The sequence below is a fragment of the Numida meleagris genome, chromosome 2, assembly GCF_002078875.1.
Source record: "Numida meleagris isolate 19003 breed g44 Domestic line chromosome 2, NumMel1.0, whole genome shotgun sequence".
NCBI classification, from domain to species: Eukaryota; Metazoa; Chordata; class Aves; order Galliformes; family Numididae; genus Numida; species Numida meleagris.
In genome coordinates, this window is record NC_034410.1 from 106,192,462 (window position 1) to 106,219,945 (window position 27,484).

General features: G+C 39.6%; 1 protein-coding gene across 12 annotated transcripts in view; it reads left to right on the forward strand.

Moving 5' to 3' along the window:
* Positions 1-27,484, forward strand: part of SPIDR (scaffolding protein involved in DNA repair) — a 200,927-nt gene that overhangs the window by 44,733 nt on the left and 128,710 nt on the right. For all 12 annotated transcript variants that reach the window (XR_002435598.1, XR_002435597.1, XR_002435600.1 and 9 more), the window contains exons 6-7: positions 7,500-7,744; positions 21,329-21,429. Coding sequence is in view for 6 of the 12 variants with exons in the window: in XM_021388239.1 (XP_021243914.1) it covers positions 7,500-7,744; positions 21,329-21,429 (346 nt within the window). In the remaining 6 variants the exon portion in view is untranslated. The remainder of the gene's footprint in view (positions 1-7,499; positions 7,745-21,328; positions 21,430-27,484) is intronic.

Sequence of the window (27,484 nt, forward strand, 5' to 3'; positions counted from 1 at the left end):
CCATTTTGTACCTTAGTAGCTCGCTATTCCTGCTATTCTTTCTTGTGCCCAGCAGACAGGAATTTTGTTCCATCTTATGTTCGGAATCATCATTTGACTCTACATGTAAAGAGCCCACTTAGAAATAAGTGCGGTGTTTCTTGCTTTACTTACTTGCCTTGAATAAAAGTGTACTTGGGTTGAGAAGACAGCCTCACCTGTTTTGATTGGATGGTCTGTGCCTTAGAACAACCTGTTCTGGGAGAGGCAGGCTGGAACAGCTTGTGGATGCATCTCCAGAGGCACAGCCTGCTAAACCTGTTTGCCTTGTCAAGGCTGAAGTTTCTGCTCAGGATTAAACATATTATGGCTTCAATTTCTTCTTTGCTGTTCTGTATGTTTTTTTTTACCTGTCTTAAAAAATTCTCAATGCTATCGCTCCCCTTCTGAAGTTCTTTGAAAGATCAGATATTCATGCTGATATTTTATAAAATGTACATGCACCAAATATTTAATTGTTGTTCTTCATTTCTGAAACTATCAGTGCTGTGTGCAGGATACTGCCTGCTAATGCTACAGGATTATGTATGAAAGAGCTCAAACCAAAGAATAATTTACACCCTCCTTTAAAAAAAAAATGGACAACTAAACATACTATGTGTAGTACATACTTGATTTTCCAATTTGAGGCGGTATGATCCACCCAAGATATGGGAACTGTTAAATCTTACAGGTTGCTTTGTTAACTGATACTTCATTTGTGATGTACAACACCGGTTTGTTGGTTTATGTACAGTACTTCAACTGCTTGGTGATTTGAGGAGTATGAGACTGAGTTACCGTGTTCCCCTCCATACTTTGTTGGTTTTTTGTTTGTTCTTTGGTTTCAGAAATCCAGCAGGAAGCTCATTGTTAGAGGATAACTGGCAGTCGGACTCAGCAGCAGGCATATAATTCCATTAATTTCTGTATCAAAGCCTTTTCAACTCCTTTGGTTCATGGAAGAGTCTGAAACTGTCCCATTTGCTCTTCATTTGATAACAGACATCAGTGGCTTTGCTTCGAGTCAAATCACGTGAATACTTCTAAGTAACCTTTTAAGACAGTAGCTAAAGCAGCTGTAAATTTTGACAGATCTTGTAGAATAAATGGGGTCAGACATAGATAATACTTCCCTATGAGCTCTCCAAAGGGAAGCCCGACAACGTTAGTAGTGATGCTTAATATTTAGTAGCTAGCCTCCTTCCTCTGGAGCTAATCATGAATCAGTTTCCTTTGTGATAAGCACCAGCCTGCTGGATGCAATGAATCCTTTCTAATTAGTCATAGAAGAGAAATTCTAACCACTTGTTTAAAGGCCTCAAAACACCATTAAGACAAGATGAGGGTGCAGTCTGTGACCAAATTCTGCTTTGAATAATTACAGTGTTCCTGCCTACACTTCTCCATATTCAAGTAGATACAGCATTCTTCTGTGCTACTTGGCATAAATGACTTTTCTGTGTACTAATACCTGCTGCATTCCAGCCTAGGGTTGGTGACATGTGAGAGATAGCAAAAATTAATTCCCAGGTTCGTGTGAAGGGAAATGACTCTGGAATTCAGCGATGGTGGAGAGAGGATAAGGAGACCAGCCCGATATAGCTGCTGAGGGCAGTGCCTGAGGCCTTTCTGTGGGGCTGCCTCAGAACAGAGCTGTGTGCTTGGGGTGGCGGTTCCTGTCCTAAAGAGCGTGTGGCCGTGTCCTGTCACAGCAGCCACCAGCTGCCAACCTGTGCGGAGCAGGCTGAGCCGTTTCCAAGTGTGCTGAACCAACACCACTCATAAATATTTAGGGCAGATCAGATGGCATGAGCACATGCACTGCGCATAGCTAATCAAGTAGGCAGTGACTGAGATCCACTTTAAATATATGCTGTCTGTATAATAACACTGTATATTTGTTACAAAAATTTCAGTTAATCTGCTGCATCAGTTTGTGCTTGTAAACAAAAGATATCTTATTAGTGACTTGTCTTGGATGGTTGTTCCTTTTTGAAATACTGCTCTCTGCCCATGCTCTGCTTCCTAATCTCATGCATTTTGTGTGCTTTCCTGCGGCTGCCCTGTGTGAAGGGAGCTTGGTGTTACCCACAGAGTGGCACGTACCTCACTTTATACATGAAAATCTAGCTGCTTGTACAGAGGTATCTCTGAGTTTTGTCTCTTCTGGGTGAAAGTAGCTGGCTTACCAAAGCCTGAATTATTTCTCAAGGTAGTAGGAAAGTATTTGGCATAGACTTCTTTGCTTCAGTTAAGGCATCAGAAAACATAAAGCTGTAAAGAGCACTGTAGGCTTTAAATCCTTTATCTTTAATTATCTTTATAGAGCTGAATAATATCCTGTACTACTCGTGTGCATAATGCTTGAATTAATTTTGAGTTCGTTAATTAAAAGAAGGGAAAATTTCTTTTCTTTCTTACCTTTACTCTGCTCCCTATAAATCTGCAAGCTGGCTTCTGGTGGATCTGGCTTCAAACATTCATTAATGTAGCCTCAGCCTTTGGCACGCTGCCCTGGTGATTTATGCTTGTGAATACTCATTCTAGCAAATTTCATGGCTTTTCTGCTCCCTCTGTTTTTTGTGCGGTAGTGAGAAAGGTCCGAAATCTTCTGTAACTACTTCCCTGCAGTTGAAATTCTCTGCATCTAAATCCCTTTGCATGTCTGAGAGCAGAGAGCACCTCTAGTTCAAATGTACTATTGCTTAAAAAAGGAAAAACGTGAGAAATGAGAGATGGTAGGACAGCCACACGCTGTCACCGTGTGTGCTTGTTAATACCAGCTGGTTTCCAGCCATCTTGTGGGAAGTCATGAGAGAGAAATGCAAGTTAATTCTGAAAGGAATGAAGGAATCAGAGAAGAGGAGAGAACAGATAGGATATAAAAGACAGTTAGAAGCAAAGATGCATGAAAGGACAATGAAGAAAGGAAATGCAATGAGATTGATCGTATATATAATGAGGAAAATTAAAGTCTGAAACTCTCAAACAAGATTTCTGCTTCTAACATAAATCTGCTCTGTGACCTTGAGAAAGCCTAGTTCCCCAAGTGTGCCATCTGAGGAACCATATTGCTACTTCGGTTTGAACCAAGGTGCAGCAAGGTATGGGAGGGAAGAAATGGGCTATTTTTAGAGAGGGAAATAACAGACTAAGCGAGTTCCATTTGCAAATATCACTGTCTATATAGAATTTGGCGGTCATTTTTTTTGTCAATAAGAAAAGATTCTGACAAAAAAGAGTGAAACAAGGCAAAACAGTTACAGCTTTTGGGTTCATTTGGTGTATCGATGTCCTTTTACTGAGTGTTGCATCTGCAGGGTGTATTTCTATAAACTGAAAAAGATTTTGCTTCTTGAGTGTGTGATGTCTGAACAAGTGAAAGTGTTTAACCAATACAAAAGTATGGTGACCCTGCTGAAATGTTTCTGCAAAACAGTTGCAGTGGCATATCTTGAGAGGAGATCCGTAGGGGGGTGAGACTCCCGAATTCTTATCTCCTTGCCTCTTATTAGCAACCATTATATAAGATACCTGCATTTTTATGAAAGGATTTGTTTGTACAAAAAAGTTGAGTACACTTCTGTGTTCCGTGCTGAATTTGGAAAATTTATATGGAGATTCAACCCTTTTCAGTTTATTGCTACGTTATTGATAAGATGCATCAAATACTAAGGTGGTCAAACCTAGCTATTTCTTGCTTCTGTCATTGCTGAAGTCAAAAGGTAAGTTTTTCACACCTTCCTGGAGCAAATGCTATGCTGATTATAAAAGTACTTAAAATATATATAGAGAGAGAGAGGTTTTTTTTTTTTTTTTAATGTAGAGTAACAGCTGAAGCCAGTCTCTTGAAGGCTGAGGAGGGTGTAGTTGGTCCCAGAAGTATCAGCAGCATGTTAGCTGCTCTGCTGCTGGGTGCAAAACGTGTGCACTCATGGGAAGGTACCTTTGTTTGACTTTCATTTAAACTGATCTTGTACTTTTTAGCAATTTTAACTGGTTGACCGGGGGGGCAAGCTTGCTGTTTCTTATCTTACATCTATTTCCGTGTTCATGCCATCCAATATGTACTGGTGAGTGCGGTCAAAAATGCATCATAAATTCGCCTTCAGAGATATCTTTTGATGTACTTTGATTTAAACACGCTTACTTTAAGATACAGGGTCTTGGATGCTCAACTGTAGTAGCTGCTGACCTTTTTCTTCTAGACAAATCTTAATGGAAAAAATGACACCATTCTATGCATTTATGCTAAAGTCATTTTTCCATTAAAGGAAAGAGTCACAAAAGAGCAGCATTGAAACCATTTCAAATGAAAACATTCAGAAAGCAAATCAATTCATTCCAAAAGTGAACAAAAATGGGCAATATTTGTTGTTTTACTGAGAGAGTGTGAGGTCAGCTCCTGCTTTTTTTTTTTTTGTATCCATCTCTGGGAAGTGGAAGAGTGGTTAGCATAACATAAATGAGGGTGTTGTGGCAAGGTCGTCACTGAAAACAAAAAGGAAATCTTAGTGGATGGTCTACAACAGAGTATTTGGAGTGATGGAGATATATGGGAGCCAGCTATGGAAAATGCCAGGGTAAGGATGGTTAATTTGACTTGGGGTGGAGAAAAAGATTAAGGTGGAGAAATTGAGTGACTGGGTAGAGTGAGCAGTGTGCTATATTTCAAAGTAACAAGCAACGTGGAAAAGTCAGGTGCTTTTAATATGACACTTCTTTGTGCTTAATGTTGGCACTTTCCAGAAACTCATAGTGATGCAACAGGGGATGACATTAATTTGAAACAAACCAACCCACTAAACAAAAATCTTGTGAAAATTTGTATTTAGAATACTTATAAATGATATACTGTTCAATAGATATCAGTGGTCATTTCAAAGTGAACCGAAGAATTCACATGATTTTCTTTTTGTCAACTGGCCACCGCCATAACACTGGTGGACATGCTGGGTTTTTTCTGCACGCATGAATACCTTCTGAAGGTATTTGTGATGGTGACTGAATGATGTTCAGAATTTGAAAGCTTTTCTTCCTTGTTTTTCTACTCCATTTTTAAAGATTTTTTTTTTAATGCTAAAAGACCAATTAAAAACAACAAAAACACAAAACAAAACACTAATAAGCAATGAATCCAAAAACAAAAACCTCAAAGTGTGGTTTCCTTGGGGAAGTTAAGTCTAAACAAGTATACAGTAATAAATAATGGAAGATGTATGAAATGATTTATTAGACAAGCCTTACTTAAGAAAGCTTCTCAACTCTTACAACAGTCTGTGGGATTATAATGTGCTTGACTTCAATTACATCCCAAGGGCTTTCCTGATTTACATTTTATGTACAGGGAGAACTTGAAGCTTGCATCCTTTGGGCACACCGGGTATCATAGCAATTTGTGTAAAATTGAAGCACTCCTAAAGCATCAAAGTGTTTTAAGAGCGGAGCACTTGCTTACTGTGTTTGTACTACTTGAAACCTTTTATTTCTGGCTCTTTTCCAGGATGGAAGGAGTTTGTTTGCAGAGAAATGTTGTTGCCAAGGGACGACTGTTGACTGTGTTGTTTAAAACAGCAAAATTACGGACTGATATGAATTACATTCTTTTAGCAGTTCTTCTCTGGATAACTTTAAAAGGAACTTCCAGTTTCCAGAATACTTAGGTCAGCTCTTAGAACATGAACACAGTGTCTCATCATTTACGTGAAGGACGTATTAAAGAACTGGCAATAGCTGTATTCGGGTTTTTGTTGTGCGCACTTGAGAATTGTTGCTTTCCAATGATTACACTAATTAATAACATGCCGTATTAGTGAGTGCAGTGATTTCCCTCCCTTTTGCCTTCTATCTTTAAAGTTTTTATCACAGCCATTTGTCAGACAACCTGTGTGGAGAGCTGTTAAACAGGTTCATTTTATTCTGTGATGGGAGCAGCACTGTCTGGACCTAGTTAATCTTTGTTTCTTTTCCAGTTTCCCTGTTGATAATGTGAACCTAACGCTTTGCAGTTATCAACTGGGTTTTGCTTTTTCCAGGGATCGGGGATGAGTTGAAGTTGCTTGTCCCACAGAAGGGCTTTGTGGCAGGCTGCTGGAGTGGGGCAGTGCTGTGTCCCAGTGCTGGAACTGCTCTCCACTCACACTTGTGCTGCTTTTTTGTTGTTAACCATCTTACAGCAGTGGGAGAATGAGACAAAAAAAATCAATAATAAACGTGGTTTGTAGCTCAGCTTCGGTGCAGTTTTGTAGGCAGTCTAATGCCATTTTAGTTTCTTTCAGTAAACAAATCAATTCATTAGAATATGACTTGAATGAGTTGTATCTGTTCTTATTTAGAAGTGAGCAGTCGTACAGCACTTTTGTACTGTTTTGGAAGGGTAAATGGCTGTGCAGTTCCCTAATTGCCACATGTTTATTTTTCTTCATATTTCCAAGTATTTTTGCTTAATGTTCCTTAGTACTCGATGTTTTAAGAAATACTGGGTCAAGAGATAATAACTTACATAACAACTGAACCCAGCTTGGCTCATCTCTGGGAGCCAAACCTGCTGCCCTGCCCTGCCTGTGCAGGAGCCCTACAGGAGAGTAAGGCAAGCTGAGCCAAAGCAGGTGATTTTTTTTTTCCTGTCAGCACACTCCTAAGCCTTTCATCTCCCTTTCCAGATTTGTTTTGGGACCTTCTCATGCTTCCTTTCTTGGTTCAGTGTGTCCTGTGAATTTCAGTGAGAGGTGTGCCAGCAAGGTTTTTAGGAACCTCAGCTCCACTCTGCTTGCTGATGACCCTGGCTGCTGACCTGCGGTCCTCTCAGGAGCTCTGTGGATGTGGCCTGGTGGCATTTGGATCTGGGTGTGACACCTCTGAAACCTTCCCTGGAAGCCATAGGCCTGCTGGACATGCATGAAGGCTAACTGTAGTGGTCAAATTCTTGTTTTAACAAGATGTTAAATACTACTTGCCAGCTACCATTTCTACCTCATGTAGAGGCATGTGTATTTTTTTTTTCTCAGCTCAAAATAGGGCAGAAAACTTTCTGCTTACCAGAGTCCAGATGTAACTGCTCCGTTTCCTTCAACTCACTTGCCACTCATGATTCCTTTCCTCATTAGGCTGTTTTCCTGAGAGTTTGTTTCAATCCTGACACTTGTTTGGAAACTTCTGATGGAGATGAGCATTGACTTATCTTTTTGATGAATTCTCTAGATCTAGCTATTTTAAAATAGATGTTACTCATCTCTGTTTTCTTTCAACAGATGATCTTTATATTCAGCAGTTCATAATGACTTAGAAAAATTTAATATGCATTTACAGTGAAGTTGTTCAAGTTATATGAATCAATAAATTGTAATTTAGGTTATTGATTACTAGGGAACATAACTGTCTGCATAAATCTGTAGCTGAAAGTAAACCAGATTTTTCATGTAATTTAGCTTATTTCATTAGCACTCTGTTTAAATACCTCTTTATTTTTATTTCATTAGTTGACAGAAATTTCTGAATATTCATCTGACAATGACTGTGTGGAAGAAGCGGACGTGGAGGCCACTAATCCAAGATTCACTAAGAAATTGCAGTCAAGTTTCCCATCAAGTATGGGAGAAGTTGCAGCAAGACCTGCCAGTGATTGGCTCAAGTCTGCACAGGCCCTTCTACAAACGCCTAAGAAACAGTCAAGCAAGGCCTCAAAAACCCCAGAAGATTCTGCTAAAAAGAGGAAATTACTGAGGTAAATATACTATTATTCTAAGGGCTTTTAAAATTGTAAATAAAATAATGCAAGTTAACTAAAAGAAGAGTAGGAATGCATTTCAAGGACAAACACTTGAAGGATGTGAATTCCAGAAACATAATGTAATTTATCTGTAAACAAGCAAAAAAACGTAGTCAAACCTCTCAGCCTTGAACCCCAGTATAAAATTTAATGCAATTTTTGTTACATTAAAAATGCCTTAAATTAGCTTAGAATTATGAGTATGCATGCTTCTTTTTTAGCTTGTAATAATTTCATTGCTTTGTGCCTCTTTAGGTAGTCTGCAAAAAATGCTTTATCTTTGACTTCTTTTGTTCCCTTCCAGATTTGTCAGGGTAAAATCCAAAATACTATATGAAAGGGGTGCTGAATAGTGCAGGACAGAGTGATTCTTGAGCAAAAGTGGCATGTATTTGTTTGTCTGAAATATAAATCTTTGTGACTAAATTAAATATATTGAGAAGATGCTGAACAAAACCCACCTGAGCCTGAGCTGTGGAGGTCTGATGTACACAATCCATTATTTTCCCTAGCTAACTGCAATGCAGAAATAGTTCTTATTTTGAATTCACAAAAGTTGTTTTATGTGGTATATGTGCGGGCATGGCTCAAATTATGGGGAGGAAAATTATGATCAATGCTACTGTAGATAGCAGTTGCATCATTAACAATATGGTTCTTTCTGCTGATTCTATAAAGCAATCAATCAGAAAATAAGGCACTTAAAAAGAGATTCCTTGCTTCTGTTAAATAGCCGTATTTTATTTATCTTTTAAAATTTTCTTGACTACTTTGAAATGCCAACCAAGGGAACAGATTTGAAGCTGTAATAACTTGAGGATCTCTGTACTTACAGTGCTTTACTTGTGCAATCAAACTTTACTTCTTATTACTTTAAAGGCATGAAGACAGAACTCTATTAGGTCAGACCAAAGTTGTAACCACCAAAAATGCTACTGGTGACCAACAGCAAGTATATTGTAGCATTGTAGAATCATAGAATGGCCTGGGTTGAAAAGGACCATAATGATCATCTAGTTTCAACCCCCCTGCTGTGTGCAGGGTTGCCAACCATTAGACCAGGCTGCCCAGAGCCACATCCAGCCTGGCCTTGAACGCCTCCAGGGATGGAGCATCCACAACCTCCTTGGGCAACCTGTTCCAGTGTGTCACCGCCATCTGTGTGAAAAACTTCCTCCTAACATCTAACCGAAATCTCCCTTCTCTTAGTTTAAAACCATTCCCTCTTCTCGTATCGCTATCCACCCATGTAAACAGTTGTTTCCCCTTCCTGTTTATACGCTCCCTTCAAGTACTAGAAGTCCTCAATGAGGTCTCCCTGGAGCCTTCTCTTCTCCAAGCTGAACAAGCCCAGTTCCCTCAACCTTTCTTCACAGGAGAGGTGCTCCAGCCCTCTGATCATCTTCATGGCCCTCCTCTGGACCCGTTCCAGGAGCTCCATGTTTTTCTTGTGCTGGGAGCCCCATGCCTGGACGCAGTACTCTAGATGGGGCCTCACAAGAGTCGAGTATTGGGGGACAATCACCTCCCTCTCCCTGCTGGCGGCTCCTCTTTTAATGCATCCCAGAACATAGTTGGCCTTCTGGGCTGCAAGCAGACACTGCTTGCTCATGTCCAGCTTCTTGTCCACCAGGACCCCCAAGTCCTTCTCCGCAGGGCTGCTCTCAAGTTCTTCCCCCAGTTTGTATAAATACCTGGGAGCGCCCTGACCCAAGTGCAACACCTTGTACTTGGCCTTGTTGCACCTCATTAGGTTCTGATGGGCCACTTGTCCAGCCTTTCCAGGTCTGTCTGGATGGCTTTCCTTCCCTCCAATGTATCGATGGCACTGCTCAGCTTGGTGTCATCTGCAAACTTGCTGATGGTGCACTTGATGCTGTATATGAAAGTAGTAAGAACGGGGCAAGCTGTATGGTGTTATTTTACCCAGATGCTCTTTGGGCTTTTGACAGTTTACTGCTCAGAATCTGTATGAGTGTCTTGTTATCCTCTATGGATTTGTCCTATAGTTTTCTGAAGCCATAAAAACTCTGACTGCTGCAATAAAACCCCACAGTTAGTGGCTATGTAGCTTAAACACAGCTTCAGTCTGCACCTGTCAGCTTAATTTGATGATTCTGATTATCAAATATCATTTCATGCAAAAATGTATTTTTACTGCAAAAGTAGTCTGAAATGGGCATCCATGAGGATAAGCATTTATTTATTTGTAATTTTTCAATACAGCATGCGATCTGGCCAGAATGAATAAAGGAACACAATTTGCAGGATGGATTTTTTGTTTTTGTGTGCTGACTCTGAGTGGAAGGCTCAGATTTTCAGTGCTGTGGATTGAAGTCCAATTTGGAGAAGGTTTATAACCTTCATGATTAATTAAGTGATAATATTTTCATTCTGGTTTTATAGCTAAAAGCTCTACAACAATTTTTGGCTTGTTCTTTTTCCTTCCTTCCTGCCTCTGCTGCAGATTGACATCACAGAAAAAAAAAGCAGTAAGCAAGGGAATTCTTGCAGACAGGATCTCTTCCATGAGTTCCCACTTGGTCCATTGGAAATTCTGCAATGGGTGGAAAAGAGCTTAACCAAGCTCTCTTTTTCCAGACTGGTGCTTAGTGAAGCATAGGTTAAGAGAAGATAATAGAGGTGATATAGCTGTGGTCTTCCTATGCGAATTCATCAAATCATTTGAGTTGGAAGGGACCTTTAAGGGTCATCTTGTCTAACTCTCCTGCAATGAACAGGAACACCTACAGCTACATCAGGTTTCTCAGAGCCCTGTCCAGCCTGACCTTGGATGGCTCCAGGGATGAGGCATCCACTGTCTCTTTGGACAACCTATTCCAGGGCTCTGTGTGAGAGATTCTAATCCAAAACCAGATTGTTTTGTTATATGTACTTGATGGAAAAGTACTGATATGAATAATTATGTTCTTATTTCCACTTTTTAGAAAATAAAAAATAATTATATTTTTTCTTTACTGATTGTAATGACTAAGCTTATGATGACCTTCAAAAATTAGAGCGTATTCTGTGTTCCAATTACCTCAATGGTTGCGTTTTTCTACTCGATCTCTCTGTGTGGAACACTCTTGGTGCTGAATGAAAGAGTATTGTTTCATCCTATTAAGGGTAAAAATTGAAGTCTAGCGTACATAACGTGAATCTTCAGAGGTGAGCTGATTATGGATAATTAAAATCTAATAATGCTAGTGTTAGAAATTTGAGTGTAAGGTCAACACCTTAGAGTGGAAAGAAAATGAGAAGTCCACCTATCTCCCCAAAAGGAATGTGGGACATATACAGTGCTATGATGAGTGAAATTTGAAGGGGCACGATGCAGTCGTTCTCACTTAATAGCTCTGTAGGGTTTTGGAAAGTGATTAGAACCTACAGAAAAGAAAGGAATCATGTAAGCAGTTTTTCTATCGCTTAACTGATCTATTCTGTGCCCTTTTTGCCAAATACAAGCATCTCTTAAGATATATCCCCTGTAACGTTAGTTTTTGTTTTCAGAATTGTTTAGCTGGAGATTGTTCTTCTTTCTACAGTGAACTGCAGCATAGACATGGTAGCCAGTATTGCCTTATCTTTCAGACGTGGTAGAGGGCTGGGTCAGGTTCTGAAGTTCCTTCCAGGGCACTACTGTAGGAGGTGCCAGCCAGATCTACTACACTGGTAGCAAAATGAAATCTTTCATTCACTACCATAAAATTGTAAATCTTGGACATCCTCACCTTAAACGGTGGTTTTGTGTGCCATCTTGAGTAGCCATATTCCTTTTATTTCAATAAAAATGAGATCAGAGTGAGTGGAAGTACTATAATTTTCCAAGATGTTCTGAGATATAAATGCCACTGTACTGCACAGAAAAGCTATTAAGGTAGCTGATAAGGAAGTACTAGTAGTGATATTTGATGAGATCAGTTGGCTTGGTGATTAGGTCAAGACGTATTGGTTTTAGATGTTCTTGCCCTTTTATTCTACCACAAAGTTTCAGTTTCTCAGCCTCAGTCAACACTGCATGGAAAAATTATGCAAGTGATTTGCAAACCTAAGGGAGAGGGAGTATATCCTGCAAATACTAGTCTTCAGGAAGCTCTTTTCGGACGATGAATTCATGATACAAGGTGAAATGTATAAACTGCGCTAATTCCAAGTCACTCAATTATCCCTTGTTAACTACGGGAGAAATCAAGAATATATTCTAAGTCTTGAAGTTTGTTACACAGGTTAAACCAGTCACCGCATTTATTCAGTATCTGTAAACAAGAAAACTCAAAATGCATTCACTCAGTGTTTCCTGTCTACAAGATGACCTCTCAGAGGTTTTATTAATTGTTTATTTTTTTCAAGTAAAGTTTTATTTCCACGAGCCAAAAAAGTCTGGCTTTCAGTGCAGGAAATGGATAAATTATCTAATTTTAACTCTACTTCAAAATCTGTCATGTCGCAACTGCTTTTAGTTGTGTAGAAGTAGCTGCTTTAGGTTTGGGTCAAGGGTAGATGTCTGTTCCTTACGGCATTGATTTTCTTGTTAATTATGTATGGCCCTTTTTAGCTTAATAGTGAAATTAAAATCTTAGGAAAATACCATTTAATTATCTTATGTGAATCAGTAGATCACCTACACATTTGATCTGCTAAATTTAACTTCTTACAGAATGTCCTGGTTCTACATGCAATAGAATGGTCACAGGAGGCCAACTGAGGTCCTGAAAGTAAAGGAAAGTGCCAAGAGATGAAGGAGCTGGCACAAATGAAGCAGGCTTTAAAATTGGACTTGTTTTTCTTAGATGCATCCATAAATAGCACAAGAGTATAACAACAACAAACAACTCTTTTAAGCCTAGTGATCTTAGGCTGAAGTCCTTACTGTTCAATGAAATTGCACTTGTTAGTGAATTTCTTGTTAAGTTTGGAGAATATAACTGAAGAATATCATGGCTGCACTACGGATGTGCTGTTTGTAATCCCTGAAAATACACACGGGCAATCTATTAGTCACTTACTGAAAGCTAAAATGTCTTTCCTTTCTTTTAAAAAACAAACAAACCAAAAAAGATGGTTTCAATGGGTCAGAAGATTGTTGTTAAAAGGAGATAAGTCTTTAAATAAATTAATAAATAATTTTTTCCTTAATATGACAAATTTTCTGAATTTCATATGTAATACATCGTACTGTTTGAAGTGGTTGAAGCAGGGTATAGTTGTTCTCTATTGAACAGAAATCACTTTGATGGTTTTGATTTAATTTTAAAGTTTGCTTTTTTGTGTAAGATCTGTGCTCAGGGAACCCAAACCTTCAGAACTGTGAGGAGGGCTGTTCCCTTATCTAGTGGAGCATGGCTGTTCCTATCAAAACCAGTTCCTGCACAGTTTTCCTCTTAAATTTGTGTCACTCTGTTCTATGAGAAATTGTGTGTGAGAGTCTGGCACTTGATTAATTATTTATTCATATCTCCCAAAAACGGGATTACTTACTTCTGTGAACGAAGTCTCTCCTTATTAAATCATCTTATTTCTGGTGAGTGCTGTGAAAGAGATAGGACAATCTGAATATTTTTTTTCTGTTATATAACCTCAAGGGCCAGAGGGCTGTGCTGAACTTTTTCAGCAACTGGAAGGAAGGGTAATCAATGTTTTAAAAAGAAAGAAAAAAGCAGGCCTCAAAGTCTACGTATTTCAAAAGATGTTCCTAAATTATTTCATATATACTCTGAGAGATAACTTGACTAAGTAAAAACATGGGAAAATCAACTGCCTATAAAGTTATACTTACATATTTTTGCTGGGGAATGTGTGAAACCTAAAAAGTGCTTGCTCACACTGTTCTTGACTATTGTGGCTGTCATCCCCCTTAGCTCTCTTCCTCTGTACTGTACGAGGCTACAAGGACCTGTAAACAAAATCTCACTACACGGGAATGATTTAGCTCTCGCCTCAATTACAAAGAACCATTTCTGACTTGCAAGAGTAACTGCGGCATGATACAAAGATATTATGTGAAAAAGTTTAATTGTTGTTAAAAGTGGAGTGAGGACATCTCTAGTTTACACTGTTTGGAATTTACAGCTAGAGACACTGTAAAACTTCTAGATGGTTGCTTCTCTCTCAGGCAGTTACTGAATGAGACCTCCAGCTATGGTGACTGATGAAGATAGTATCTTTGTTCTGTGTATGTTCTGTGGGGATGAGCATCTTTGTGGAACAGTTGGTTTAAAAAAAAAGAAACACACACAAACCAGAAAAGACTTCTGACTTTTTTAACTGTTTTGAGAGAGAGTCTGACTCCTAGAATTCTTAAAACTCTAAAGGAGGCCTCAGTATGTCTGCCTCATACACCTACCCAATCTAAAAAAAAAAACAACACCTCTCCAAGTGGGTACAGTAGTTCAGAGAATTGAAATAGGGATGACTGGTATGCAATAGAAATCAACAGTGCAGTTTTCTAAATCATAGAATCATAGAATGGCCTGGGTTGAAAAGGACCATAATGATCATCTAGTTTCAACCCCCCTGCTGTGTGCAGGGTTGCCAACCATTAGACCAGGCTGCCCAGAGCCACATCCAGCCTGGCCTTGAACGCCTCCAGGGATGGAGCATCCACAACCTCCTTGGGCAACCTGTTCCAGTGCGTCACCGCCATCTGTGTGAAAAACTTCCTCCTAATATCTAACCGAAATCTCCCTTCTCTTAGTTTAAAACCATTCCCTCTTCTCGTATCGCTATCCACCCATGTAAACAGTTGTTTCCCCTCCTGTTTATACGCTCCCTTCAAGTACTGGAAGTCCTCAATGAGGTCTCCCTGGAGCCTTCTCTTCTCCAAGCTGAACAAGCCCAGTTCCCTCAACCTTTCTTCACAGGAGAGGTGCTCCAGCCCTCTGATCATCTTCATGGCCCTCCTCTGGACCCGTTCCAGGAGCTCCATGTCTTTCTTGTGCTGGGAGCCCCAGGCCTGGACGCAGTACTCCAGATGGGGCCTCACAAGAGTCGAGTATTGGGGGACAATCACCTCCCTCTCCCTGCTGGCGGCTCCTCTTTTAATGCAGCCCAGAACATAGTTGGCCTTCTGGGCTGCAAGCAGACACTGCTTGCTCATGTCCAGCTTCTTGTCCACCAGGACCCCCAAGTCCTTCTCCGCAGGGCTGCTCTCAAGTTCTTCCCCCAGTTTGTATAAATACCTGGGAGCGCCCTGACCCAAGTGCAACACCTTGTACTTGGCCTTGTTGCACCTCATTAGGTTCTGATGGGCCACTTGTCCAGCCTTTCCAGGTCTGTCTGAATGGCTTACCTTTCCTCCAATATATTGACGGCACTGCTCACCTTGGTGTCATCTGCAAACTCACTGAGGGTGCACTTGATGCCATCGTCTATGTCATTGATAAAGATGTTGAAGAGCACCCATCCCAAGACCAACCCTTTGGGGACACCACTTGTAACCTGCCCTCCACCCAGACGTAGAATCATTGATCACAACCTTTTAGCTGCAACCAGCCAACCTGTTCTTAATCCATCAAACAGTCCATTCTTCAAATCCATATCTCTCCAATTTAGAGAGAAGGATGTGGTGGGGGACCATGTTAAATGCTTTGCAGAAGGTAGATGACATCTACTGCCATTCCCCTGTCCACTGATGCTGTCACTCCATCTTTGAAGGCCACCAGATTGGTCAGGCAAGATCTGCCTTTGGTGAAGCCATCCTGGCTGTCTCGGATCACCTCTTTGTGTTGTATGTGCCTTAACATAGCAGCTAGGTGGATCTGCTCCATGATTTTCCCAGATCTCTGTATGGTCTGTAAATTTGGTTTGTATGTATTTCAAATGTGTGTTGGAGGTTATTTTTCTTCACCCTCAGCAAGTTTGCAGATGACACCAAGCTGGGTGGTGTCAGGGGGAAGGGATGCAATCGAGTGAGACCTGGACAGACTTGGGTGGTGGGTTATGCCAACCTCATGAAGTTCAACAAGGCCAAGTGCCAGGTCCTGCACCTGGGTCAGTGCAATCCCAAACACAGATACAGATTGAGTGGAGCATGGCTTGAAAGCAGTCCTGAGGAGAAGGATTTGGGGGTATTGGTTGATGAAAGACTCAATGTGAGCTGGCAACATGTGTTTGCATCCTAGAAGGCTGGTTCTGGGGCTCTCAACACAAGAAGGACATGGAGTTGTTGGAGCAGGTCCAGAGGAAGGCCACAAAGATGATCTAGAGGGCTGGTGCACCTCTCCTATGAGGACAGGCTTAGAGAGTTGGGGTTCTTCAGCCTGGGGAAGAGAAGGCTCCAGGGGGACCTTATAGTGGCTTTCCAGTACCTGAAGGGGGCCTACAGGAAAGCTGGGGAGGGATTTTTTTTATATAAAAGTGTGTAGTGACAGAATGAAGGGAAATGGCTTTAAACAGGAAGAGTGTAGATTTAGACTAGATATTAGAAAAGAGTTCTTTACTGTGGGGGTGGTGAGACCTTTGAACAGGTTGCCCAGAGAGTTTGTGGATGCCCCCTCCCTGGAAGCATTCAAGGCCAGGCTGGATGGGGCTTTGAGCAACTTTGTCTAGAGGGAGTTTTCCCTTCCTGTAGCAGGGGGTTTGGAACTAGATGATCTTAAAGGTTCCTTCCAACCCAAATCATTCTACGATACTCTGGTGGTGTCTGCTTGTTCTAATGAATGGAAAAGAATTCTAGAAAAATTGTGTACATTTAACAAGCAGAATTACCCCAGTGATCATCATGTTACTAGTGATTCATCCCAAGGTGAAAGCTTACGAATCAGCTTGAATAGAGCTGATCTGTACACGTAAAATTGCTTTCAGATTCTTTGTCGCTTCACTGAGTCAACGGCTCCTCTCCTGCACTGGAGAGGAGGTGGGCCTCTGTAGAGGGGACTTTGATCACATCTTTCATACCTACCTGCGGTATTTTTCATGCTAAAGGAGCGTGTAGTAGCAGCTGTCAACAGTCAGTGTTGCTTATTATTATGCAAGCTGAAAACATCTGGTGGCTTTACAGTGCTGACAAATGCCAACATGCACCCTATAAAGTGGAATTGGACAGCTGAATGTTGCAGAGGTTATTTAACTAGCTAACTTGGAAATATGGGTAGAGGTGTGTCACTGCTTTGAAAAGAGAAAATGAGGCAAAGTGCCCAGTTCTGAGGTGGATACATGTATTTGTGTAATCCATAGTGTTTTGAAATACGTGGAGTGGAGTAATGTATACGAGGAGATAACTTAATCGAAGAGATGCTTATGTGTTCACAGCTTTTGAATTTGAATGAAATCTGACAAAGTAAATTTAGATTAAATAAATTTTGTGAGGTTATTTTCAGTAATTGCCCTACTAAATTAAAACTTCAGTACACGAACACGAGAAGCGCTCCAGCACTTCAAAAAAGATAGAAAACGACGTTTTAAAACACAGCCTAATCCTTAATTCTCTTTTTTCCCCTTCTGTTAACCTGACTGGAGTTGGAAGCTGGGAACCAGCAGTATGTCTGTTCAAGCTGTGTTACCTTTTAGATAGTACTTGTCGTGTGATGGTACAAAACTCTGAAATCTTGCTGTTTGTTTGTGCAAAGCAACAGCCACCAGGAACCACGCTTTTGCGTTAGATACTAAACTTTCATTTGGTCATCAAACTTGTCTGTAGCGTGGATGTTTTTGAACGTGGGCAGCAATGGCAATGTGGTATTTTAAGCGAGTAGTTCAACAAGCTCAGATTTAATAGGGAAGTGGGCCTTGGATTTCTGCTTGTTAAATCTGTCTGCCTTAAGGGATTTAAAAAAAATAGTTGTACTTAAGAGTTTCATGATTAAAATTAAAAAGGTTTTGACTAGTCAAGATTGTATCTGAGCAGTTTGGCTTCACTGAGCAGCCTCTGCATTAACATTTTGCCAAATGCATTAAATTTGCTTACAATAAAACATTGTTTTGGGGTCAAGTTTGAAGTGCTGGTCAGTAAGGTATGCATCTCAGATTATAGTTTTTGTCGTTTAAATACAGACCATTGGTTTCCTTGATTGCAAAAATCAAAATTAGTAATAAAACTACATTTTCCAAATTGAGATAAATATACACCAGATGGTGGGTTTGTCATTTAGGACAATTAAGTGTATCATAAGGGCTAGATGCGTGTAAAAGAGGGAACTGGGTATTTTTTAAAATAAAATAGTAATTGCAAGCCTTGCTCTTCTCAAAACAAGGAGTTTGGTCTTACACTGGAGTTGGCACCTGCTTAATATCACACTCTGCTTCCTGTGAGCTTAGTGTAGCTCTGTTACCTTTCCTCTGTACAGCCAAGAGCAAGTCTGTGTACTTCATAGTATCTCATAGTGCATACACAAATGCTTTCAGCAGCGTGGGCACCTGTACTGTATGAGAAGGCATTTATAGGTATCAAGTGTCATTGTCTTAAAAACTGCCAGATGTGCAACAGAAAGCACCTTTTTTTTCTTGGATTTCTTTGTTTTAAGTGTAGTGGTCTTGATTCTCCTGCGTTTGGAGCAGTACTTAAATTTCTTTTCTTGGTTCTACTTTTTAAAAGAAATGAACCATAAACAGCCAACTCAATTGCTACATAAATTCCTTTTGTGCATGGCATGTCCTTGAACTGTATTTTTCCAGTTTCACAGTGTATGAAACAGGCAGTGGGGGAGGTGGGGGAAGGCAGTTCCAATGAACAGCTAAGAACATCTCATAAGTGCATTTTTTTGTTATATTATATATTCTGCAACCGAGCAGATGCAAAATGCTTTATGTTTCAGGTTTTAATTATTTTAGCTGCATTTGGAATTGGAATTGAAGGATGAGTATTAATAAATACCAGTTTGCTTTATTAGTATAAAGGCCTGCAAGGGAAAGACATAGCTTTATTCTTTGTGGACCCTGTGATAACTATTGTCCTAATACAGACATAATTAGCAAATGAATAATGAAGTGTCAGAGTAAGACCTTCCCTGGCAGACATATCAGGCCTGAAACAGTGGGTCTTTTTTTTGCCTTTTTTTTTTTTTTTTTTTTTTTTGTATATTACTGCTGTGTGCCATGAAACCAGGAACTTGCCTTTTTTCCTGCTACAGAGTGCTTCTGCCATTGGTGAAGTAGGAGTGGGCTTCCAGAAGAGTAGGGGACTGACTGGGCACAACTGCAACCTTAATCAGGAAAAGCATTGGGGAAAGTCCCTGGGGACTTTCAAGGCAAGGCTGGATAAGGCCCTGGGCAACCTGATCTAGCTGTGGTGTCCTTGTTCATTGCAGGGGAGCTGGATGAAAGGTCCTTTCCAGCTCTAAGGATTCTATGGTTCTAAATTACACTGTGAGCTTCTAAGAGCTGATTTTTTGTGCCTTAAGCATTATAAGAAAATGAATTTCTTTGAATGCTCTTTGTGGAAGGAATGAAATAGAGTTTTGGAATGCTTCGACTGAGCAGTTTTCTTCCACCAGAAATGTTTTTCAGCTACTAGCTGTTCTGTGCATTGCTATAGTCCAACTCTGTGCAGAGCTCAGTCTCAAGCAAACTCCAAATACATTTAGCTGCTGTATTTCTAAGTGTAGCTGAAGTGAATGGTGTTCTAGCATGGCTTGGGTAGATCATTCAGCAGAGCTGAACAAAGAACTACATCCAAGAATGGCAGTCTGGCAAGAAGAGAAACTGGGTGGGCAGGTTGCTGGTGTTTGTAGAAGCTTTTTGTCCACTGGAGTGCAGTAATGCTTGAGTACTCAAGCTTGAGGTAAATGTGGCTGAGCAAAATGTTAGCAGTGGATCAAATTGTCCTGTACAAAGTTGTGCTTGACTTGACCCTGCTGCATACTGAAGTATCCATTGCGTTTTTCTGGATTAGTTGACTCTGTGTTTTATGGTTCTTGCTGAAAGCAGTTCGTGTTGTTAAGCTTTTTCTAAGTTCAGTGGAGCCCAAGACTTCCTAAATATTTTTGTTGGTGTTTTTCCTTGATACAGCAAGTCCTACAGCTTTTTGAGAGAGGTTCTTTATTTTGGAAGTCTGGGGATTCTTTGCTCCTCTGGAAGATAGTAAATTCGAGTTTTCTTCTTCCCAAAAGCCCTGCGTCCATAGAAGAAATTGCAATAATGCAAACCATGTAACTTCCATGAATCATTCTGGGTAAAGCATGGCTCTTATATTTGAGTATCCATTCTGTGGTCTTTACTACTAAGGTGTTTAGCCATACTATCTAATAAGTCTTATGATAGTTATGGTTTTGCAAATCAGATAGTTGGTTAACTAGAAAATCGGCTGTGACTGATAATTTGTTTTTCTACAACCTGTTGATTTATCTGTCGGTGAAATGTCTGGTAGTAATTTCTAACCAAAGAGATTTTTACAGGCCACCTGAAGTGCTGCTTAGCCTTTTTAGCTCCTTCTTCATTTTCACAGGTGTGAGTCCTCCCAGTTTCTCATTTGCAGTGTCAGCTTTATCAAGCTATGTGAACTACATTCTAAAATAATAATCCCATTCATATGCTCAGATAAGGTGGTCTTGTGCTCTCTCTTTGATTCCTACCAAGTTTACCTAAGGACACATTTCAGCTTAATGGAAGCCCTTATTAATATACTAAATTGTTCTTGTTGTGGAGAAACTTAGCATAAGGAAAGAATAAAGCATTTTTTTAATAAAAATAATCTGTTTGAAGCCAGAGAGAAATGTTCAGATACCCTCATACTGTCCTTAAGTTCATTGCAGCAACCCAAGGAAAGCTTCTGTGACAGTATTTTTTGTTTTAAGGTGATAAATTGAAGTACCTTGGATTTGAATCCAAGGGATAGGAATTGCTTTAGTGTTACCTTAAATGTATGTGGTTTAGATGCCACTCCTCTGCTCCTCACCTTGGGAATGCTAAATTAATTCCATCTTGGAGAGTGTTCAGACCGCTGAAACTGCACACTTGACCCAGCTTGTGAAATGAATCACAGGGTCAAGTATGGGTAAAAGAATATTTCTGTGATCACTCCTTGCCAACAGACAAACAAATCTAGGAGGAAAAAAACCCAACCTGTTTTAACTGGTGGCTACATTAAACCATTTAGTGTGTTTGTTTCAAATTCACAACTGTCTGTAGTAGGTGTCACATTAAGTGCAGAGAAGTTGGGGATCTTTCTTTACCATCCTTGTGTATAGATTGTGACACAACTGAAAACTTGAGGATTATGGACACTCAGATAGTGGAAAGTGTTTTATTGTGTGTACTGACTCTGTACTCCCAATGAAACATACAGTTATCCTCTGGAAAATGAAAAACTAGGAGAGCTAATCTGGAAAATGTAACGTTACTGTATGTTTCTGTCTCTAAGGGCCAGATCATACATATTCCACCACCCTGGAGGTGTTCAAGGCCAAGATGGATGTGGCTTTGAGCACGCTGGTGTAGTGGGAGGTGTCTCTGCCTATAGCAGGGGGTGTTTGGAACTAGATGATCTTAAAGGTCCCTTCCAATCCAAACCATTCTGTGATATTCCATCTGTCCTATGGTTTCTTACTGGCAAAACTCTGTCCTGATTGTTGACAAAACTGAACATTTCTTCAATCTCTGCAGGGGAGGGCTGGCTGAGAGGTTATGTCGACTGCAGAACAGAGAAAGATCTGCTATTAGCTTCTGGAGACATCAGTGCATTTCAGATGCTAAAATCCAATCAGGTAAGAAGCAGCATACACATGCTATTATGTGAAAGAACATGTATGTATATATGCATGTGGCCTACATAGGTGTACTACTGAAGTTTATATTCTGTTTGTTGCCTGATGTGGGCTTAATGTTTTCTTGATGCTTTTGAGTTTGCAATGTCCCAGTTATCAAAGCATTTAAATGTAAAGGGTAAAAAATTTCTTTTACATATCCTCCGTCTACTTCACCCTTCTTCACAGTAAGGGTGACGGAGCACTGGAACAAGCTGCCCAGAGAAGTTGTGGAGTCCCATTCTCCGGAGATGTTCAAGACCTGCCTGCAACCTGGTCTAGGGAGCCTGCTTTGGCAGGGGGATTAGACTCGATGTTCTCTAGAGGTCCCTTCCAGCCCCTACAGTTCTGTGATTCTGTGACTGATAGCATTATATTTCAGTAATATTTTGTAGGAGATAATAGATTCATAGAGTCTAAGAGGTTTTTTTAAATCAGTTTGTGTGTGACTGTAGGCTACAAAATTTCAAGCATTTATTCTTTATTAAGCCCACTAATTGTTTCTGAGCACATATTCTGCTGATTTTTCAGAAAGTCCTCTGGTCTTAATTTGAAAACATGCGGATAAGGGAATCTATCACTTGCCCTGAGAGTTGTCCTTAATTCCACTCAATTTTTTTGTTTGTTTGTTTTCCAAATCTGGATTTGTCTGGCTTCAGTTCCCATCTTTTGTTTTTCATAAAGCCGTTCTCCATTGGTTTCAAGAGCTCTTTAGTATGTGGCATTTTCTCTCTCTGACGCTTGCATAGCAAAATCATGCTGCTTCATAAATTTCATAAGCTAAACAGAACGAGCTCTTTAAGGCTCTCTAGAGCTTTTCCTCCAATCTTCAAGTGATTTGCATGGCTCTTTACTGTACGCTCTCAAACTTTTCACAGGGTCTTAGAAATGAGGGCAGCTATTCTGTATGTATCGTTTCAGTTTTAGTCTCGTCAAAACCATCACCCAGCTTCTGTTCACTTCTTAGCCTTCTGTGTGTTCAAGGCACTTAGTAAGTACTTAGGTCTGGTTTGGTTTTGGTCACAGCATGATTGTCTGATGTGATTCCATAACTTCTGCAGCTGTTGATTTCAGAGATCAAGTCCCCATTCTCCAGTTACCATTCACTTCTTTTACCAAGACGAAGAAAAGTCATTGATGAAACCATTTTAATAGTGTTTATTCTCAAATCCTGCTGGAACTGCTCTGGCTTAAGTATGATTTTCCACTGGTGAAAAGCTCAAACTGTAACTCATAAAGTTAGTTATCTGAAATATATTTTGTATCCCACAAAGCAGTATCAGAGAACAAGAAGTGTCATTAGTCAACTGTCTTCAGAACTGCAATGCTGAAAATGATACAGGCATGCTCACTGAAAACTGATCAAGCCTTCTGCATGTTGTTTCTCCTCCACCTCAGTTACTAATGGATAGGAAGTTAATTCCACATCCTTATAGTGGTATGAGAACATACTCTTGTTTTTTTTCCTGAAATGAGGAACAAAAACTGATATTAAATGGCTCTGTCTTCTTACTAATTCTTTTTACTGTTCTCTGTACTAATGGATGTGCAACATGACTAATACTCTTTTTGTCTTAACATCTCATGTGTCATTACAAGAACTTGTTTGGCTACTTACCAGTCTGCTATACTCTAATCATTAGGCTAAAATATTCACAGAATCACAGAATTTTAGAGGATGAAAGGGACCTCTAGAGACCATCAGGTCCAACCCCTCCACCAAAACATCTGCCTCTGCTAGATTTTTTTCTTTCAGAACATGAGTCAGAATTAGTTAGAATTTTATGAGAAAAGAAAGCTATGGAAAAATACATTCCTCTACTGTAAAGTACACTTCTAAAATTCGGGTGAGTTTGTCTTCAAGATGATTTCATTTTGGCAGAATGTCTCATAAGACATTTCTGGGATATGCCTTTTGCCATCATGGTGAGAACCCATAAGAACTTGGGCAAGTTAGAAATCTCTAGGACAAATTACTGCTTCATTTACCCTGCAAGCATTTGCCAGAACTTGCAACTCAATTTCTTTAAGGTGCTGAATATGCCATAATTTAGGAATTTCATTTCCAATTACCAATATTTCCAATTACCAATCCTTAATCCAAAGCATGAAGATAATAAAATTCACAGTAAAATAGCTGTGATAATATTAGGGGGATATTTTTTCCATCTAGACAAATATTAGCTATTCTTAGTTTTGTTCTTAGAATAGTCAAACAGTTTGATGTCACCAGAATAAAATTGATGTTTGGTTTGGAAAATGTGAGTCTGAATGGTTTGAAATTTAAGTAATATAACTACATAACCTTACAATTGCTTCTAGTCTGAAAGTGTGAAAGATCAGTAAAGCAAAAGCATACCACTTTCATCTTTTTAGATTCATACCAGGGATCTCTTACTAATCTGAGTTTCTTCTTGGATTCATCTCCCTCTCTTTTGCATAGTAATATTTCTAACCCAAACTATTTCCAGGATTGCTTCTGATTTCAGCAACAGAAGTAGAGGGGAGGGCTTATCAAATGACAAACTAAAATGATTTACCAAGGGAATCTGAAGATTAGTGTGGAGGATTGAAGTAACTGTAAGAGCTGTCAAGTCATTCTGGGTATTCCATAGACATGTAGAATAGAAGTTCATCATTAAGGCAAAGAGGAACAATTACAAATGAGATCAGTTTGAAGTCTTCTTCCCTTTTGGGTCATCAAAATTGTTTCTGGAAGTACGGGCCATTCCTCTCCCCCTGTTAAGCATTTAATATTGTAAAATGTTGTGCTTTTGTTTTGCTGTTATTTGATTTTCCATTACATTGATGTCCACGTTACCGAAAAAAACCTTTTGGCTGGCTTTAATTTTTGAAATTCTTCTGTTTTTTTCCCTGTCACTTCTTTTGGTAAGTGTCCAGTGTGGTTTGACTGCCTTTTGGCCACTGGGATGAATCAGCACCTCCAAAAAGAGTGCCTCTTTGCAGCATGCATTTCTGTATTTTCTGTAGCGTGTGGGGGAACTGGCCCATTTTTGTCAGAATTGCTCTGCAGGACAGAAGAATTTCCGTGTTTTCCCCAGTTAGACAATTTTGGAGTGTTATGTTTGGCAACCTGTCCCAGTATTGGGTTGCTCAAGTGACAATAGTTTTCTGAAACTGCAGACAAACATGGAAATGAAGGTGTCGTACATTGCAGGGGAAAGTATTTACTACTAATTGTTCTTCGTGATGGATAATTCCATTTCTCTAACCAACCTAATGCTATCACTGAAAAGGAGAGAGCACAGAAGCTTGCCTGCAATACATGGCATTAGGTAGATGCTCTTGTGGTTTAAAACTAACAGACTGACATCAGGCTCTTCTCCACAAATCCAGAATTAGTTGTTCTTCACGAGATGCAAAAGGGAGGCAGAAAGGTGTGCAGTCACCCTAAGAATAAGTCTCTGATCAGTCAAGCTCATGGTTGGAGTATAATGCGTACAAAGGCTCTTAGACCATTTTCAAGTTGGTTTTTTTTTTCCCCTGTATGCTGTGCTGCAACTTCCCTGTGAAATCTTCTGTTTGGGCAAAGAGATCTGGACAGTTGAGAGAGGAAAATGAAACTCAACCCTTTTTCCTGTCAACATCTGCTGGTTATATGGGGAGTGCATGATGCAGAAGAAAAAGTAGTGCTCTTCTGTGTTATACTTGGAAGACTCTCCTGTCCATAGAAGATACAAATGAGACTTAAAGCAAACTCATGCAGATTCTTTTCAAAAGTAACTTCTGAAAGCTTACTTTCTATGCAATTTTTTTTCTTGCAGTTGTTGTCAAAGCACTTTTTTACTTAAACATGACATGAATTATTCTGTAAAGTTTGTAACCTGGTGAGATAACTGGTATTTGTTGGTCTGAGATTAAGATTTAGGATGAACCAATGTGATTGCATTAATTAAATTAAATTGATTCTAAATCCAAACCATAGGCATTTGTTTCCAAACTGCACCTCCCTCCCTGCTCCTTCTTATGACGGGAAGTGACCTTCTGGTGACTGAAGCAAGTGTAACATGTTAGGGGAGGAGGGTGAAATCTTGAAGATGAGGACGGGACTTAGTGCTTAGTAGTGCATTTTCAGGGAGGCTGAAAATCTTACAAAAGAGGATATGATCAGTCACTCTTCCACCTTCCACTTTGGATGACTAGTTACAATGTGGGAGAAGAAAAAGATTTTAGCAGCTTGAATGCAGTGAGACTTGCACAAAAATTTGTCTGTGGACAAAGAAAACATGGATAGTCCTTAATATAGTTTCCTTTTACCGTGCAAAATTCTTCTAAAAATACAAAAGCCTGAGGTTTCCTAGTATTGCTAATTCTTAGTTCTTGCTAATTTAATTAGTTATGAGTTAATATAAATTAAAGTAATGGCAAGTAGCCAAATTTGTCATTTTTTTGCTAGCTAAATGTCTGAACATGTCACAGCATTGGGAGGGAAAAATCAAGTATAAACTTGTCTTTTTCAAACGAGAATTCTCTGTATTATTTTTGTTTTCTTATGAGAAACAATAATGGCATGCACAATCACTCTACCTTATATATGTTCTTATAAGGAGTGTATAAAGTTTAAAGCCAGGCCAAATTCAGCAGCCTCTTTTGAATATAGATGTGGCAAGAATTCATCATGCATGCAAGACTTGGTGTGTTTTTGAGAAACGTTTTTCAGAATGGCTTCAGTTGCTATCAGCCCAGGAAGAATAACAATATGTATGGTTCAGAATAGCAACCAGATGGTTTTGTACAGGCTGTGAAAATGTTGGAATCTTAGTAACGTTGACTTTTGCATTGCAAGGATCTGCTTGGTGTCTGCTGAATTGCTGACATTGTTATGTACACCTGCAGTCTTTTGCATGAGGCAGAATAAGGAGCAATAATGGGTGCCAAGCAAAAGAATGTGGTTTTTTTTTTTCTTTTGGTGCCTGTAATTTGCCATTTTATACTTTCAGGAATGAAAGTAAAACTTTGGCCTGAGCCAGAAAATGTAGTCTTGGCTGTTCTTCCACTGCAAATAGTAAGCGATGTCCCAGGAGGGTGTTTAATATCTCAGAACCATGGAATGGCTTGTGTGGGATCATTTGTGTTGGATCATCACCTCAAAGATCATTTAGTTCCAACCCCCCGCTGTGAGCAGGATTGCTACCCACTACGTGAGGCTTCATCCAACCTGGCCTTGAACACTTCAAGGGATGGGGGGAGGTTTGTCTTTAGCACGGTCCCTATAAAGGTAGAATGATTCTGTGGTGGGGCTAGAACTGCAGTTCTGGAACCTACCTTAGACAGTCAGAAGTTAAATGTTGTTAGGACCAAATAATACCTTTGAAAACAAAAAAATAACTGAGGGACAAATCTGGGAATTATTGCTAGTTGACTTTATTAAGGCATAAAGGCGTTTTCTTTGTTTATGCTTCCATAATGTAGATCTGATCAAGCCATCACAACTAAATGCAGAAATTAACTTTCATTCTTACATGAAGAACTGTTCACAATATGAATTGCACAAGATTCTTTGGTTTTGTTTTTTTTTTTCAGCTGGAAATGTTATTTTAAAAAACATTTGGCTAGGATTAATAGAACATTGACCTGAGTGTAATGCCTGTATTTCTTGTAGTTCATACTTCTATAGAACTTGCCATTTAACTAGAAGTATAACTTAATTTTCTGGACACATTCTTTAGAAATATCAGTTACGTTAGGCTCGATACAACTCTGCTTCTTAACTGCAGTTTGTATATATAATTTGTGATTGATAACTCAGTGAAAGTAACAATTTTTTCTTAAAAGCACCTGTCCTTCAGATATCTTAATGATATCATTAATATCAAGAACTGTACATAGTGACAGTTCAGCTGGTGAGAAAAAATACAGATTGTCCTGTCTGCCTTTGCACTAAATAAATATTTTTTAGCAATTTTTCAAAGAATAACATGGCTTAAAGCAATCTTATCCTTCTCCAAGTTCCTTGGATTTTCCTATGAGTTTGTCTTGTTTTTTGTTGTGTGGG